Genomic DNA, 17,951 nt, shown 5'->3' with positions numbered 1-17,951 from the left:
GGCACTCAATCTACTGCACAATGCTAAGTCGCTGTTCTTCTAGATATCTGTGAAACTTGGCATCAGGATAGCAAGCACACCTTCAGTTGTGCAGGTTTTAAGGAGCTTTCGGGCATGTACAATTGGCGTGATGTAATTGCCCTATGGCGAAATACCTAAGGATTTGATAAACAATGTGCATGGTTGCCGGCTTGCACAGCTGGTCCCAACTACTCAGCTACCAGTTTACATCAATGCCACAAGATGGTAGCACACTGCAACAGAGTTTATCCCCATTCGCTTCACATTAATCCCGCTAAACGGTAGCACACTCCTCTGATATACCAATTCACTCAGTGTGTAGTAAAATTATATCGGACATCAGTGTATTTCAAATTCTAATAGAAAAATCTATTTTGTGAGTTTCTGACTGGGGTGAAATATATTAAGTTTTGGCTTTTATCATACAGTAATCCATTTGAGGCAGTGAGAAACATAAAGCACATCACTGTCAGTTGTGAGACTGTAGCGTTTATTCATGCATCTGACATCTGTTGATCTTGGGGGGTGTCAATCTGTGCTGTAGGCCCAAGGCCCACATTGTACATATGAACGTTCACGAAAAGCAAAAAGCTGTCTCACTGGTTTCTCTGGTATTCACTTCAATGTGGGATGGAAGATCGTATGCTTTTGGCCGTTACGGTTCTCAGCACCTCGTCTACTTGCTAGCCACGTGCCCATGTTGGTAGACAGTACTATGACTGTAGTTATTTACGTGAATGGCAGTTTCTGATTGCGTTGGTTGTTTATTGCAGGGCTTGGCTTTTGTGTGCAGTGTAAACATGAACTCCGTTGAATCTGTTTTTAAGTGCTGAATATATTTTTTATGTGCTGACAGAAAAGATTACCAGGAAAACTTAGACACAGAGGAAGTTGGGCCTCTCAGACCAGATCCGTTGTCTGAGGATGTGACAAAATCAAACGAGCATGATTACAAGTGAACATTTAACAATGAAGTGTACAATAAGTGTAAGTTGTTGTGGGTGCAACATAAGTGTGAATCATTTTGAGCCGAGAAGTTTATTCGTTAACTAATACTTGTGGTAGGGATCTTGTACATTAGTCTGAAAAAATGAGAAAGCACTAAAACTCCTGTTGGTGCAGAAATACGAATAGGAGAACATGGGGTACTTAAACATTATATCATTCTTGCCTCAAAGTGTGTTTAATTTTGTACAAAACAATGAAATTCCATAAAAACGGTTCTTTCTTTTCTCAAACAACTTGTTCATGTTGTTGTTGTTGTTGTTAGTATTAGTGGCAGGGGCTGTAGTTGTATAAATATACTGACAAGCATAACTGTTATACAGCAGATGCTATTAATTTCACACTCTTATATTCGTCTGAATCTAAAAATTTGAGAATGTCCAGAATGTATACTCATGAGCCACCACTGGTTTTGAGACTTGTCCAGGTTTTGTAACAAGCCTCTCATTAATTTAGTGTTCAACATTCATGTTGATAGGTGTTAGTTGGTGATTACTCTGTTACCTTAATTGCATCTTATGTGATGAAAATATGGATCGTGTAGTAGTTTTTATTATACTGTCATTCTATTTTGTTCTTTTTAATTTTGTGGCTGTGTCCACAATTGGATAGTATTGAATCCATCAACATGTCTGCTCTGCAAGTCAGTTTCCGCTCTTCCTTGCTGCATTTGCCAATGGTGTTTGGGTAGGCCAATTGTTGGTAACACTAAATGTGAACTTGATTTCTCTGATTTTACGAACGTAACTGTTTTGCAAGATATATATGGGAAGAAGTAATGTGTTCCTTCATTATTCTTGAACATACATAATTGGAAATTTATAAGAAACATCTCAACAGCTCTCTTTTATTGTCTCCCAGTGGAGTTTGACGAGATCTCCATGACATTCATGCACATACTAAATGAAATCATCATGAAACTTGCCCCTCATTTTTCTGTCTTCTCTATGCACCTATTAGTTTTAACTGAGTAAGGGCATGACATGTGACTTTGATATTTCTTACTAGGAGGATATATCCATTCATTTGTGTACTGCCAGTAGTGCTAATGGAGGTATTCATTTTAAGTGTACAGCATGATTGAATAGAAGCCATATGTGTACAAAACAAACTAATCATTCTGCGTTGCAAACAAGACTGTTCTGCACAGAAACAAGTGAAAAGTTTCACTGAGGAACAACTGTTGTTTTGAAAGTGTTTTGGCAATATATATGTGTATGCACGCGCGCACACACACACACACACACACACACACACACACTGTATTTAGGAAAAAAATATGTATTTTTGTATCTTGTACAACTAATCTTCTTTTACCAGGGGAAGCTGAATGGAGAGGGAAACCCTTAACTAGAGATCACAAACCTGAAGATCCAGAAGAATATAAGAGGATAGAAAGGAGTGGTGGTAAGGTGCAAATAAAAGCTGGAATTTGTCGAGTGGTTTGGAATCGTTCTCGTGTTTGCCATACGGGTCCTGTGACACGTTCTGCACCACCCTGCGAGGAAATACCTTTTCTTGCTGTTGCAAGGTCATTGGGTAAGTAGTATTTTGCAAACTGAGGTAAATTGTGATATAAACTGTAATGTGGTTGTGTACACAGGGAAGAACTTGTCACTTCCTTCAGAAATTACTGGAGATACAGTTGCTGTGGGGCACTTAGGTAGTACTGGCTTTGAAACTGAAGGTGTGTGTAATTATTACGGTGTGTAATAATCGAATAATCAAATGAAGATAGAGGTGTGTAAATCGGAGTACATTCTGTAGTCCATGAGGCGAATGATTGGTAAGAACAGTTCTCATAGCCTGAGACCAAAATTTCCAGTTCTGCTACCTCTTCCGTTGTGTGGCCCAAACTCTGATTGCTCTCTGTGACCAACATCCATTCTCCAATTTTCGACCTAACCATAGCAGACGATATCACTGTGGACCCCATTGCTATCTCCAACACCTTAGATTGGTATTTTGCAGAGATTTCGAGCTCCACTCGCTGTCACCCTACCTTCCTACATCAGAAATGTGGAGGCGGCTGCTAGGGTGATACCATTCTCCTTTCAGAATCATGAATGCCACCTTTATTGTGAAGTAGCTAGATCATGCTTGCACTTCATCCCAATCTTTTGCCCCAGGAACGAACGATGTTCACATTCAGATGTTGCAGCACCTTTCTCTTGCATGCAAGCTCTTTCTCCTTCATAAGTACAATTGCATCTGGGCAGATTGAATGTTTCCCAGACACTGGTGTAAAGCAACTGTCATACTGAAATCTAAGCACTGTAAAGATTACACCTTCCTTGTACCCACCACCCCATTTCTCTCACCAGCTGTGTTTGTAAGGTGATGGAATGTACAATTCATGCCCGGCTGACAGGGTGGATCAAGTCCCGCTACTTACTAACGACTGCACAACGTGGATTTCGAGCGTGCCATTCTGCAGTTGACTATCTTGTCACTCTGTCAACCCATGTCGTGAACAGTTTTCTGTGGAAATACCAGACTGCAGTGTTTCTTCATTTGGAGAAAGCTTACATAATGTGCTGGAGGAGTGGTATCCTCTGTACTCTGTACAAGTGGAGCTTCTGAGGGTGCCTGTCCCATTTCCTTCAGGAGTTTTTAAAAGACATGAGTTTGTAAGGTTCATGTGGGTTTAGCCTTGTCAGACACCTTTATCCAGGAGAACAGAGATCCTCAGGTCTCTGTCATGAATGTCGTTCTCTTTGCTATAGCCATTAACCCTACTGTGGTCTGTCTGCCACCAGCTCCATTTGACGATTTTGCTATCTGTTTCAGTTCTCCATGGACTTGTCTCCTTGAGTGGTGCCTTCAGCGCTGTCTCTATCACCTTTACTTGTGGAGATCAACAATGGCTTTAATTTTTCCACAGACAAAACAGTTTGTATGAATTTCTGGTGGCGCAATGGGTTTCTTCCACCATCTTTACATGCCACATCTGTTCCTCTTCTGTTCGCTGAAAATATGAAATTCCAGTTGTTTATGCTTGATAGAAGATGTTCTTGGTCTTCCCACATCTTACCTGGCTGCCTGCTGCACCCGGTCCCTCAATATCCTAAGTATCCTAACCATTACTCCCTGAGGAGTAGATTGGACAACCCTCCTCCATTTATATCGATCCCTTGTCCATTTGAAACTAGGCTATGGCTGTTTCGTTTATCCATCTGCACTTTCATCCACCTTGTGTCGTCTAAATACAATCCACCATCATCGAATGCACATGGCCACTGGTGCCTTCTACATTGGCCCAGTTGAGAGTCTATGCAGAAGCGGCCAAACTCACTGTCACACCGGCGTGTTGTTATCCTCAGCAGATATGCATGCCATTTGTCTGCCATGCCCAGCCACTCATCATATACCGCCACTTTCGATGATTCCTTTGCCCACCAGTTTGGGGCACGTCCTTCTTCTCTGCTACCTCGTAGAGCTCACTTTTGGGAATTGCTGTAGCAAACTTCATGCTACCCGCCACTTTCCTGATGAGTGTAAACCCATCACCACCTTGTCTTCGAGCGGTGGTCCTTGCTTACCTTGGACTTCATTCGTTTCCTAAGGATACTACTACAAATTTGATCTATAGCTGTAAGCTTCTTGACCTTCACATGGAACTTAGCAGTAGTACCTTTGTGTACACTTTTTTTATCATCATTATTATTTAAAAAAAAACTATTTGTGTTCTGTTTACTGTCTGAGTTATCAGCTGTTTTAGCAAACAATGCATGGGCTGTTGACTGTGTTTTACTTTTTATCCATCGTAGCAACATGGCGAAGGTCATTTAATCTTCATTCTATTGAAAGGGCTTAACATGTAATCGTTTTTAACTCCTTTTTTCATATTCGTGTTCTAAGGTTCTGACATGGGCGCATATGACCTTAGTTGTTTTTATGCCTGAAGACAAAACAAACGAAATTTCCATATGTGGTGTACAGCACTGTGGTTGCTTCATGCTGCCAGAGACCAGTAGTGCCTCATATGGTGTACAGTACCCTGGTTCCTTCTGTTTGCATACTCGAGTTGCAGAAATAAACAATGCAACATCAGTTGTATTTATGTGCATATATTTATTTGCAGTTACTAGTACTAATTTATTAACTTCAAACATTGAAAATTACCATTCAGTATATAGTATGCTGAAACATTGGAAAGGTGTTATACTCCATGCTTGAAATGCATACTGTTTTTGCAAAATTGTGGATCATACACAATTTTGTTTTTTCATTATTAAGTGTTTCCATTTTAATTTATTTCACAATGTGCAACCAACTAATTTATCAGCATATTAATACATTTAATCAGAAAAAACTTTGCATGCTGCGACATTCATGAGATCATCTTCTTTCAAGTGTATTGCAATTACAGTTATAGAAAAACATTACCAACATCACTGTTGAGATCTGATTTTGAATCATTCTTATCTGCACTTTTCATGTTATCTGTGCTAATTTCCAGTTCTCACTAGTCACTTGATTGACATCTTCCACAAGGAAATTTATCGATTTCAGTGATGAACTTTTTGTTGTTTAGGGCAAGGTATTGTTCTAGTTGCACCCATACACCTCTAATAGCTTTGAAATGATGTTAATGTGGAGGAAGCCAAGCAATTTTATGCCCATGTCTTACAGAAGTTGTTTTCTGATTGTGAACTGCTGACAAATATAAGGGACATTATCCACAACAATTACTAACTGGCCTTGTGAGAAGTGTCATAAACCAGTTCTGAGAAGTTGGACTATTCATGTCTTCATGAAGGTAATCAGTCTTTCTCGAATGAAACATTAACTATCGGTTATACCTGTAAGTAAAACAACAATTAGTCCCCCCCCCAACAGGGATTGTAACTATTTCCTCGTGTGTTCAACCACTGCAGCTTGTATACAATGAATGACTTTGCAATAACATAAGTTTTGTCTAGCCACACAATATTATTTAATGACATGCTCATCATCCTCCACAGAAATTTGCATCCTCGTGCAGCAGTATCTGTCCTTTCCATTTATACACATTGGTTTGCAGAACTTAAGCATGAAAGTAGCTTTCGCATGATACACCACTGCCAAGTAAAATATCTCGATGAAACTAGAACCATACATAGAAAGAACTGCTACAGTACAGTACAGAAGGTAACTGAAAGAAATACACAGTGAAGTGACCAGAAATGACATAATTAATTTCACTCGCAGCAATTCCTGGTGGTCCCCTGGGCATTACAAAATGCAGGACACGTCAACACAGAGACCACCAAAATGATTGTTAGGCAGTGCATCACGTACCTTATATGGTGAGAGGTGGGAATGCATAATGCACCCAAGAACGTTGTCGAACTTGGTAGTTTTGGTTATCTAGGCATTAGTATGTGGGAAGGCATAATGTTGCATGTGGGTATTGACCTACAAATCTTTGAACACGGTACAGTCGCTGGTCATTGTCTTTGTGACACTAAACCCCTTCCCCACGTGGATCTTTTCAGGGGTGCATTTGTGCCCGATTTCGTTTTTATGGGTAATGATGCGTGATGCATCGAACAGCGCAGGTAGAAGAGCTCTAGAAACAAGAGCATATTCGCCAAACGGGCGGTCTCACTATTCCCCCAACTTGAATCCCATTGTGCATGTGTGGAATGTGTTGGGCAGACATGTTGCATCACATCTACATGCACCAATAACCATCCAACAGTTTTAAACAGCATTGGTGGAGGAATGGAATATCCTATCACATGAACTCTTTACTAACCTTGTGGCCGGCAAGGAAATGTGTTGCAGAGCAGGGTTTGCAACTCCTTTGTGATGTCACACCCTTTTAAGAACTATGTCCTGCCTTTTCTAATGTCAGGAGGATGACAGTTCAAACTCTTGTCCGGCGATCGTGATTTAGATTTTCCGCGATTTCCCTAAATCACTTCAGGCAATTGCCAGGATGGGTCCTTTGAAAGAGCATGGCTGATTTTCTTCCTCATCCTAACCTATTCCGAGCTTGTGCTCCATATCTAATGACCTAGTTGTCAATGGGCTGTTAAAACACTAATTTTGTAGTCATAGTAGTCGTCGTCGTCGTCATAGTCGTTGTCGTCCTCCTCCTCTAATGTCCACGGTACCAACATGACTTGTGGTGACTTTGGTGTAATTATGGCCTTTGAATAAAAGTGTTATTTCTATTCGTCTCATTGCATATTTCTTTGTTACCTTCTGTACTATACTGTAACAGTTATTTCTATGTATAGTCAAAGTTTCATCAAGCTGTGTTACTTGGCAGTGACAAATCATGTAAAAGTTTTTTTTGTCCTTACATTTTGCACACCAGTGCGTGTCGCCCATTAATAACTGAACAGTAGCAACCTATGTCTTCAAGCTTTATGCAAAATAAAAATTTGCTACCATTAAAAAGATCATCTTCCTGAAGCAACACGAGCAATTTTGATGAAATTGCTGAATGTTCCTTTTTTATAATAGTTGTGTGATGACATTAGTCATACATATGACAGCGAATGACATCTTTCTGAAATGCATCTTACTTCATCACCGTTCTCCTAGTATCTGCAGCTTTGTAATGCCAGTGTCATCACAGCATGTATTGTACTGTTTTTTTCCCTGTTGTTACAGTTGTATATTTGCTTGCTTTCAAAGATACTGCCACTCTCTTTCCAATGTGAACAGAAGCTAATTATAGTTTTCCTTCTCTTTCTGAAAGTATTCCTTTTACTGAACAAATAAAAGCACCCTTTTCACATCAGGTATTAAACTTGCACTACATGTCACACTGGATATGGTTAGAGAGAGAGAGAGAGGGGGGGGGGATGGTGTAAGTATGAGAGAACTCAACTGCCTTCCCCTTGTTTCTACTCAAATGAACTGCTAGAACACAACATTTGATATACAATTAAGTGTATTCTCCGATAATGATATGATTATTAAGTAGATACACTAAATAGCTCTAAACAGCTGCTTATAATAAGTAATCTTTATTTACGACAGACTATTTTGGCTTTATCGGCATTTTCAAGTACGTCTAGATTGATGTAATGTCCATATTACGTTGTTAGTGGGCTGTTTTACAACTGTCACTGCTGTAATAAGACAGTAAACAGTGTCAAGACGTTGAAAATAAAATGACAGTTACGATGTGAGAGCAGTTTGACAGTTGAGAGTGGAGCTGTCAAATTGCTGTCATGTCATATTAACATTTTATTTTAAACATCTTGACATGATTTACCATCTTAATAAAGCAGTGACAGTTGTAAAACAGCCCATTAATGACATAATATGGACATCACATCAATCTAGACGTACTTGAAAATGGCAGTAAAGCCAAAACAGTCTGTCGTAAATAAAGATTACATATTATAAGCAGCTATTTAGTGTATCTACTCTAATAATCATGTAATTATCAGACACACATATGCTGCTGGCCCTAAAGAAGGAAAAAAGTTTATTCTCGTAATACCTTACGAATTGCACAAAACACATGTGAGCTGCAGCATTTGCCTGACTGACGCATAGATCTATTCACTGCACAGTATTGCAGGTAACTGCTGCATACACTCACTGCGGCCCCTTCGCAGCTGCTGTCTGCCCTGAACAGAAGGCCAGCGAGGTGCTCACAAATAGAGTTGCAAAGTTCCCGACAGGGATCAACTTAACTGGACAAGCTGACCTGATCAGTTTGCAAAATGCCACTGGAAGTGACAAAGTTGTTTACAGAACTCAAAAGAATGAACGGAAGAATTGTGACAACTATAAACTCGGAACTTGTTGGAGCCTAGAGAAGCTGCACAAATGAAAGTGAAGGCATTAGCAACATTAAAATTTTGGATTATTTGAAGTGACAGGCTGGCATTAGCCATGCATTTTCCTTTGGTGCCCTCCCTCACCTATACATTCTGCAGATCTTCCATTTAGTTCATTATATGTCTTCGTTCTTTTGATTACCTGCAGTGGAATGTTGTTTGATTGGAGATTTTAAACTGTTTGTTACAGCCTTCTTACTTTCTTTTCCAGGATCTCAGATTGCCATTGACTCAATTATACTACCTCTACCTATTCACCATTCTTGTGAAATAGTTAATAATTTTTAGTCTTTGCTGTTGAGTTTGTTCAGTCATTTGTAATTTAGTGTTTCAGCAGTTGGTAAGTTGATACACAATGTTATTCATTGTAAGTTTTGAATTTTGGCTTTTGTAATTATGCAAACATTATTTCATTATGAACTTGTTTTCCCATTGCTGACTGACAGAAAACTGTGTTTTCAGGTGATTTATGGAGTTTTAATCCAACATCAAATACTTACGTCGTGTCCCCTGATCCGGATGTAATAGTCTTACCGTTAAATGTTTCTGTACACCACTGTTTGGTTTTTGGGACTGATGGTCTGTGGAATGTTGTCACACCTGATGCAGCAGTAGCCGTGATTCAAACTTGTGAAATACACAATAGTGCAGATGTTGTTTTGGATGGAAACCCGAAACCTGACTTCGTAAGTTGAATTCCATCTTTATTGCCAGAAATACATGGTGTTTCAAAAAGTACTTTATAATGTTAAAACACATAAATTTATTGAAAGAAGATCTAGAGCTGGGTTTAGTGTTTTCATATGGAAACATACAAAGCTTTTTTACCTTAAACTGAAGATGTTGTATGTTGCTTCTGGTGGTTATCATGCCTACACCCCATCAGAAGTCACTTTCTTCCCAGACTCACTGTAGCATTGCAGGTGTAACTTGCTCAGTGGCAGCATAAATTCTTGCTCTAAGTTCAGGTAGAGAAGCCGGCATGGGAGGTACAAATACGATATCCTTGATGAAGCCCATAAAAAAAAAAAAAAATCAAATGGTGTCAGGTCTGGGAAATGGGGCCATGCAATTGGCGCACCTGGAAAGCTGTCACTGAGAAAATCCCGGACTTCAGCCAGGTAATGCAGTGGTGCACCGTCTTGCATGAAGTAAACATTTTGTTCTTGATCATCCTCATCGATCTGTGGTATCAAATATTGTTAAAATATATCCAGATACACCATCCCGTTGTTGGTTCCTTCATGGAAAACAAGGGGCCGTACACTCTGTTCTTGCTCAGTGTGCAAAAAATGTTCAGTTTAGGACTATCACAAACATGTTAAAACATTTGATGTGGATTGTCACTGCCCCAAATCCTACAATTATTAGTGTTAACCTTGTCACTTAAGTGAAAAGTCAACTTGTCAGAAAACATGATTTTGTCCAAGAAATGTTCATCCTTGTGTAATAGATTTAACATATCCACAGGGAAATTCTTGGAGCAATTGTATCAGTGTCTTTTATTGCTTGTATGATCGTCAGTCTGTATGGTTTCAAATGCAAATGGTTTCTTGACACACGCCGAGCTGTCGCATGTGGGATTTGCAGTTTGTGAGATACATGCTGGGTCGATTTTGTAAGGCTGCTGACAAAACGTTGTCTCACTTGCTCCATGACGTCATCGGATGTGCTAGGATGACCTGACGACTTCCCATGTCTTTCCGAGCTCCCTGTTTTTATAAAATATTTATGCCACTCTTTAACTTTTAGGCCTATTAAGATGATCTTTAGCATACTTGGCATAGACATTACGCTGGACTGTTGTTGCCGATTTAGATTCTTCAAACCAAAAAACACAGCTAGCAGGCTCGGCTCCAGAGAAGGCAGCCATCTTTAGCACCCCTTGCGGTGCAGTTTGGCACTAGCAAACTATGCGAGACAAAACTTAATGTGTTTCCCTACAAATTGACACTACAATCAACTTTGTAGGTACTATGAGTTAATTTATATGAATTTTAGAATTTGTAAAGTCCATTTTAAAACACCCTGTATTACATTACTGTGTGTAAATTAATTTGTCTGTCAAAAATTAGATGTTTATAGCAAAAATTTTGTTTGGCAAGTATGAACAAAAATTTGTCTTCCATTGTTGGAAAACGTAATTCATTAAAAAGGTATGGGTTTGGATTCTCTGATTTGAGCATCTGGGATGCAAATTAATTTGTGATTTGTTATTCCAGTTCCATGCCCTCTTTCTTAATTGTCATTAAATACCTGCATGGTATTTGTATGAAAGGTGTATCAAAACTGTGGGCCTTCTGTATGAAGAATGTTTTCTTGTGTTCAGAGAAGAAAAAACTTGTATTTCTTTCATCTCATTTTAAATGTTGATCTTGCAAGGGCAAAATTTTTCTCTCTCTCTCTCTCTCTCTCTCTCTCTCTCTCTCTCTTTCTCTGTATATCACCAAGAGCTGGGACAGAACAGAAACAGTATTACGTGATTGACCACCACCTGTTCCAGTGAAAGCAGTGGTGCCAAATATTCTTTGTGCAGGTGGCTTCTGGGCTGACGCCATACTAATGCGTACATCACTCTTGAGAAACCCTGTATTACAAACCTCAGCTATAATGTAATAAAGTAATGCATAATAAACAGATAGATGGCATAGTAGATTCAAACACAAGCAACTTTTATAACGATACTAGTTACAATAAGGTTAAAGAATGACAAAACTAAGTTCATTCTGTCAAACTTGAACTACTTTTCTGAAAGTTTTTAACACGCACTGTCCTCTTTCCTTTACAATGCGAGCTTAAACTTCCCACTTCTCATCACATGAAGGACACATTTGTTCCACTCTTCTGCAATTACTGTTCTCACTGCCTGTTCTAATGATTCTTGAACTTGTTAATTTTTTTTGTCCTGTTTTTTGCTGCAACACAGCATTTGACTCTGGCCCACACTAACTTGGTGACTCTGAATTCACAGTGATACTGAGTAATTCAGAGAACAGTTTTCCTTGCATTCTCAGCCATTTCATCTACAGCTTGAGTAGAATGATTTGGCGTGAGATATGGGACTATCCAAAAAAGCTTCAGAACTGTTAGCATCAAAACTGCATGAGAACAACTTGCTTGAAAAATGAGGTGAGGTACCCTACTTTCAATCAAGAGAATGTGCATTACTGCAGTACTATTGAAGTGATGCAGATTTATGTCGCCGCTAGGTGTGTGGTTTAATGGAAGAGTTGGAAATTTCAGCCTATAACGGAGCTGAATGGTGGTTGTTCATTGTTAGCTCAAAGTGGAGTGTAAAGTGTGTTTTCCTCTACAATGGAAATTTATTTGGTGCAGTTGCAATTGGCCAGTGAGTTTGCTTGTGTGATGAGTTTGAAGACATAGTCACTGATTGGTTGCAGTATCACATGCACCAGTGGATCATCTGTATTGACCTTAAAATGGTCTGTTTCCTCCTTGGTCAGTAACATGGAAAAACCAAGTATCCCTGTTACCTGTGTTTGGGGGAAAGCAAAGCTCATGAAAAGCATTGAGTGCAGTCAAATTGACCGCTAAAATCTGACCTGAAAAGTGGTGATCGAAAAATTCTACATCAACCACTTGGTTAACTGAAAGAATATTATATTCTCACTTCTGCATATGGAACTGGCTCTTATGAAGCAATTTGTTAAAGCTTTTTCAATAGGACGGAGTTTCAAACACACATTATTTCGGCATTTCCTAGCCTGTTATGTGAAAAGATAAAGACTGATGTGTTTGATGGTCCACAGATTTGGCAGCTCGTTAAAGGTGAATATTTCATTTGAACAATGACAAAACTTGAAAAAATGTGTGGTAGGCTTAATTTAGACACCACCTGTTTCTGGGAAAGGCCTAGCTCCATACACTCGATATCACAGAATATTAAGTCTATGACACGTACACATGCACAGCTTCGTTTCAAGTCTGAACAACTCCTTTTGGAGAGAGCACTTTTTGCAGTGAATAAATAAATTTAAACTTCCTTGTTTAGGTATGGCACACTGTAAAATGAAAGTATTAAACAAACAGGTGGACTAGAATAAGACTTCCAAGATAACTGACCCTTTTAAAGCCGTGCCACTCCTCTGCAAAGTGTTTTGTAAAGTGTTGAGACAAATTTTGAGAATTGTGTGCACAAACATGAAAACTCGTATGCGGAAAGAGTAAGTGGCTGTTACATGGCAACATAATCATTGCTAATAAAAATAGACTACAAAAATAGCAAGATGTCAGTCAGTAAGTAAAGCAATGAAGATAATTACTAACTCCATGTCTTTTCCCTACAAGATTTATTCTAGGTAATTGCTGCACATCATAAGTTTTTCATGTTTTGTCACTAATTCCACATACATTTCATCATCATATTATTAAGAGCTGTTTAAATATCTCAGGTTCATATGGTGTGTCCCACTTTACTACTGAAGAGTTTCATTTGTTGCCATCTACATGTGGCAGCCACTGAACTTTCGCATTTAATGCAAAATCCATTTTATTACCCTTTCCTTTTTCGAGTCGGCACACACTGTGTACTAGAACAACAGTAGTTTGCCTTCTTTTCTTCAATTTACTTTTGATCACACACTCATAATTTTCACAGTAGACATTTTCGTCACAAGCATCAAGGGGAGTTGGAACACCCTATCCTGACCATGTTAAATTTAGTGTCTTGGCTTCCCTGTATTTCAGGAACCACTGTAGCCATTGATATGAAACTTTTACAGGACATTAAATTGTGTGTTCTGTGTCTACTGAACTACAATAATTACATTACAGCCACTGCTTGCGGAAATACAGTTTTTTAATTACTTGGTTAAAATTTTGTGTACTTTTTGTACTTTATCTTAAATAATTTCAATTATACATAATATTATGTTCTTATTTTAGTTCAGTAGACTCACAATATGTATGTTATTAGTCACTGAAAACTTTAATACTCTGCTCGAAGTGGTTTCTGAGATTTAGGGGAAAATGAAACAGAAAATGTTAATTTTCAGGAACGGCTTCTACAGTATCAAAAGACTGTCACTCACTTAATATATGCGTAATTCTTTCTTTTTAGTTACTCAGAAGCATCCTCCACCATACTGTATATCATCCTCTTGATCTTTTTCCAAGTTTTTTCTTCTTTCTGGACTCCTTAGTGGCCAACTGTGCTGCATACTCTGCTTTGTCAATGCGAACCTTGTCCATCTGTTAAAGTTCTTTGATGCAGTTTGCTCCAGGATTAATTCCCATATGCTGTAGCACTTTCACCCTATCAATACTGCCACCATTGAAAGCAATAACAGCATCACTGTCCCGCTTAGTTTCTTCATTCAAACCAAAACATTTTTTGCTAAGTGAGTACATATAAGATTACTGAACGATTCATTGGGATTTTGTGTCTGACAATGCAGACACTTCTTCAGTAATTCAGGATTTGCCAGGTCTCTGTAAATAGGTTTTATGATATCCATGACTGCTGCTGGGATGGAATGTTTATGGCCGCATGAACTGTTCAAGTACTGGGCATTGCACCGTGAATCAGGTCCAGGAGGGCAAAGGTGGTGTACTGGTGTTTTATCAGTTGACAGTCTGTGGAAGAAGGTAGCCCATACTGCCTGCTTCATTTTCAACAGATCCTTAGTATTATTTCTTATGGCCATTCCATAATACTGCTGTAGTTCATCAGTCATTTTGTCTGTCAACCTGCCACTTATGGTTTTACCATCAGAAAGTTTCTTGTCTCTCAAACTTTGTTTCAACTTCCTCAACCTGATGCCCATCCTCTTCTGGAGATGACCGATACAAACATGTAATTTAACCTTTATAACACAGCAGTCCACTGGCTTCTATATGAAGAATTGCTGATTTTATTACATCTCGAAGTAATGCACATAAAAATTTTAACATTTCCAACCGTTGTAGATTATATTACAAAAAAAAAAAAAAAAGAAAAAAAAATTCTCATGTGAGGTATACACTCGTGTGTGTGTGTGCGCGCGCGCGCGCACATCCACACATATGTATGTGTGGATGGATATGTGTGTGTGTGTGTGTGTGTGTGTGTGTGTGTGTGTGTGTGTGTGTGCGCGTGCGCGCGCGAGTGTATACCTGTCCTTGTTTCCCCCTAAGGTAAGTTTTTCCGCTCCCGGGATTGGAATGAGTCCTTACCGTCTCCCTTAAAACCCACATCCTTTCGTCTTTCCCTCTCCTTCCCTCTTTACTGATGAAGCAACCGTTGGTTGCGAAAGCTTGAATTTTGTGTGTATGTTTGTGTTTGTTTGTATGTCTATCAACATGCCAGCACTTTTGTTTGGTAAGTTACATCATCTTTGTTTTTAGATATATTTTTCCCACGTGGAATGTTCCCTCTATTATATTCACACACACACACACACACACACACACACACACACACACACACACACACACATATATATATATATATATATATATATATATATATATATATATATATATATTCGGAAAATTGCAAATTTTATAATGATATAAAAAAACCAAAAATGTGAAAAAAAAAAAATTTCCGTTCTAACTCCTCTTAACACTCCTGTTGTAAAAACTTCGATTCAATTTTAGCTCTCTGAGCTACTGGGGAAATTACTGAATCAGCCAGCTATGATTTTTGACATTAGTATTGCTTACAATGTCTATTACCTTTTCCAAAGATCGACTGTCATCATGGCGTTCTTGTTTTTATATTATAGCATTATGAAAGGGCATGCAAAAGCTGTTCCTGCAGCTGTTGAATTGCTGTAATCTCCTTAGTTTCTGACCATGTGATTCTGTTAAATGAATAATCATTTTTGCTGTTATTGTAAGTAAAGTATGCAAAACTATCCGTATGGAGTCCACTCCTAATAGTACCCAAAACAGTAGTTCACATAACAAAATGACCACAGTCAGATACCCTTATAGATTTTATCGATATGCTAAGTTGTCTTTTATGGCTTAGCAAGGCCATTGTATTTTACAATCATCAGTGCTGTTCACTATGAGAAGATTAGGCCAGCAGCTGGGGCATATGAGATCAGTCTAATTTCTAGCATCTTGTGTTGAGGCTAGTGAGTCACCACTCTTCAACCGGTAGCAGATCATCATATTGTGACATGTTTAGCCTGCAAGTAACCTGCATTCCATACCATTGCTTGCCCTCCGGTGGAGTGACTATTCAGAAATAACTAAATAACCACAAGCGACGACGGCAGACAGGCTTTGTGCTGAGCAGGTACTAATGGTTCTTAGTGAAGACCATATTTGTGTTAGTTGGAGTTGTTCACCACCCTGCTTGATAAAGAGAGCCAGAATTAGTTTAAATTTAACATTGTGCAAAAAAAAAAAAAAAAAATATCCCAGACTGTGTTTTGAAATATATGTTCTACAGAATTTTATCTGAACGCTGCATGTATGTTGTAGTTTATACTGGTAAGTATAAGCAGAATTCCATTAGCTGCAATGTTTTATTTATAGACTGTACTCTCAAATTCGCGTACCTAGTGCATTTACAATGTATATTCAACCTTGAGGGCAGAGGAGCAGATATGCTACCGAAGTCCTCATCTGCTCAAACTCCCTCAGAGCCCTTCATGTTATCTGTCATGTGTACCCAGCAGAAACGTATTTTCAGATGATCCACAACATGCCTATAGAGGCAGGGCAAGGAGCTGTCATTCTGCTGGGTATCAGGACATGGGGAAAATGAGGGTAATGAAGCAGTTACGGATGCATGTGTGGAGAACGCAATTTTCTGGTGTCTGCCTCTATATGTGCTTATACTTTGCTGTCAAGATGCAGGATCCTGTGTCTGTGTGTGAGCGAGTGTTGGTTATAGTTGAGGAACAACAAGCTGAGGTTGGGGGGGGGGGGGGCGCACAAGAAAAAGTACTTTCTAGGTGCAATTGCGTAGGGCACTGTCCTGGGATGCGTGGATTCCTCCTATGATGAGAGGGCTCACCAGCGTGCAGTACTTGCAGTGTACCAATCACTGTACATCACATTGTAATTGAATGTATTTCTGTAATCAAGAGTCAAAGGCTGCATTTGTATTACCAACTGATCTGCCCTCTATTTTAGGAGATGCTGAAATGAATGTGGTTCATGTTTTAAGGTTCTGTGTAATCTACGATATTAGACATAGGTTATTAAGTAGAAGATTTTAATATACTTTAAGTATGGCTGGTGTTCATATTTGTGCATAGTCATCAGCCTGCGCCCTTTATATTATTTTGCTATTGCGTAGTTATAATCTGTATTTTAGCACTGAGTTTTGTAGAAGTATTTGGTTTTGTGTGTGTGTGTGTGTGTGTGTGTGTGTGTGTGTGTGTGTGTGAGAGAGAGAGAGAGAGAGAGGAGCAGAGTGCATGAAACTCATTTCATACTAGCTGACAAACCCAGCAGTGTTGTGCTAATTTTCTATTAGAAATGAAAGCAAAAAATGAACTGTGTTTGTAGTGAAATATTGAAAAAAAAATTTTTTTTTTCTGTGTATTCGTGAAAACACCTTCGAAATTCTGAAGTAGTCATACAAAGAAATATGCATAATATACAAATGTATAAGTACTGTATCAAAATTAAGAAACATGATTGTGGATGGTTTTTGTATGCTGATTCACAGCTGTCTTCTGTGTCTACAACTCAATTTTGTAAATGTCCCTATGGCAACACCTCTCACAGCTCCATAGATGTCTTATCGTTTTTGCCTAGAGCCATATGTGCTTCACAGTTGAAAGCTGTCAAAGATGCTGCCATATGTCAGGGGCTTTCTGAGGTTGAGTTGACTGAGTGTCTCTTAGCGGTAAAGAATAAGTGTGTTACAATTTCACACATGATGTGGCATTGTTTTCGTGGATCCTGGCATCTTGATGTTTGACGTCAAAATCTCTTGTACTGTGTGTGGTACAATTGTATACTTTTGTAGGTGCATTTAGCAACATTTGCGAATACTGCCCATGAAATTCATTGCATATGCAGTCAGAAGCACAGAAATAATATATTTAAATGTCATTCATGATGTGGCAATTTCTCACGTGCCTCATTATTCATATATACATATATGATCTTCACAAATTAACGTTGCCATTAAATATCTACAATTCTGTATGTGAGTAATAA

General features: G+C 38.8%; 1 protein-coding gene across 1 annotated transcript in view; it reads left to right on the top strand.

The window, feature by feature from the left end:
- LOC124711626 overlaps positions 1 to 17,951 on the top strand; it is a 96,813-nt gene that overhangs the window by 42,384 nt on the left and 36,478 nt on the right. The window contains exons 3-4 of the mRNA XM_047241798.1: positions 2,347 to 2,565; positions 9,282 to 9,505. Of these exons, the coding sequence (XP_047097754.1) occupies positions 2,347 to 2,565; positions 9,282 to 9,505 (443 nt within the window). The remainder of the gene's footprint in view (positions 1 to 2,346; positions 2,566 to 9,281; positions 9,506 to 17,951) is intronic.

The sequence above is a fragment of the Schistocerca piceifrons genome, chromosome 8 (assembly GCF_021461385.2).
Source record: "Schistocerca piceifrons isolate TAMUIC-IGC-003096 chromosome 8, iqSchPice1.1, whole genome shotgun sequence".
In the NCBI taxonomy this organism is placed as follows: Eukaryota; Metazoa; Arthropoda; class Insecta; order Orthoptera; family Acrididae; genus Schistocerca; species Schistocerca piceifrons.
The sequence above is the reverse complement of the archived record's forward strand: the minus strand, read 5'-3'. Positions and strand labels throughout refer to the sequence as shown.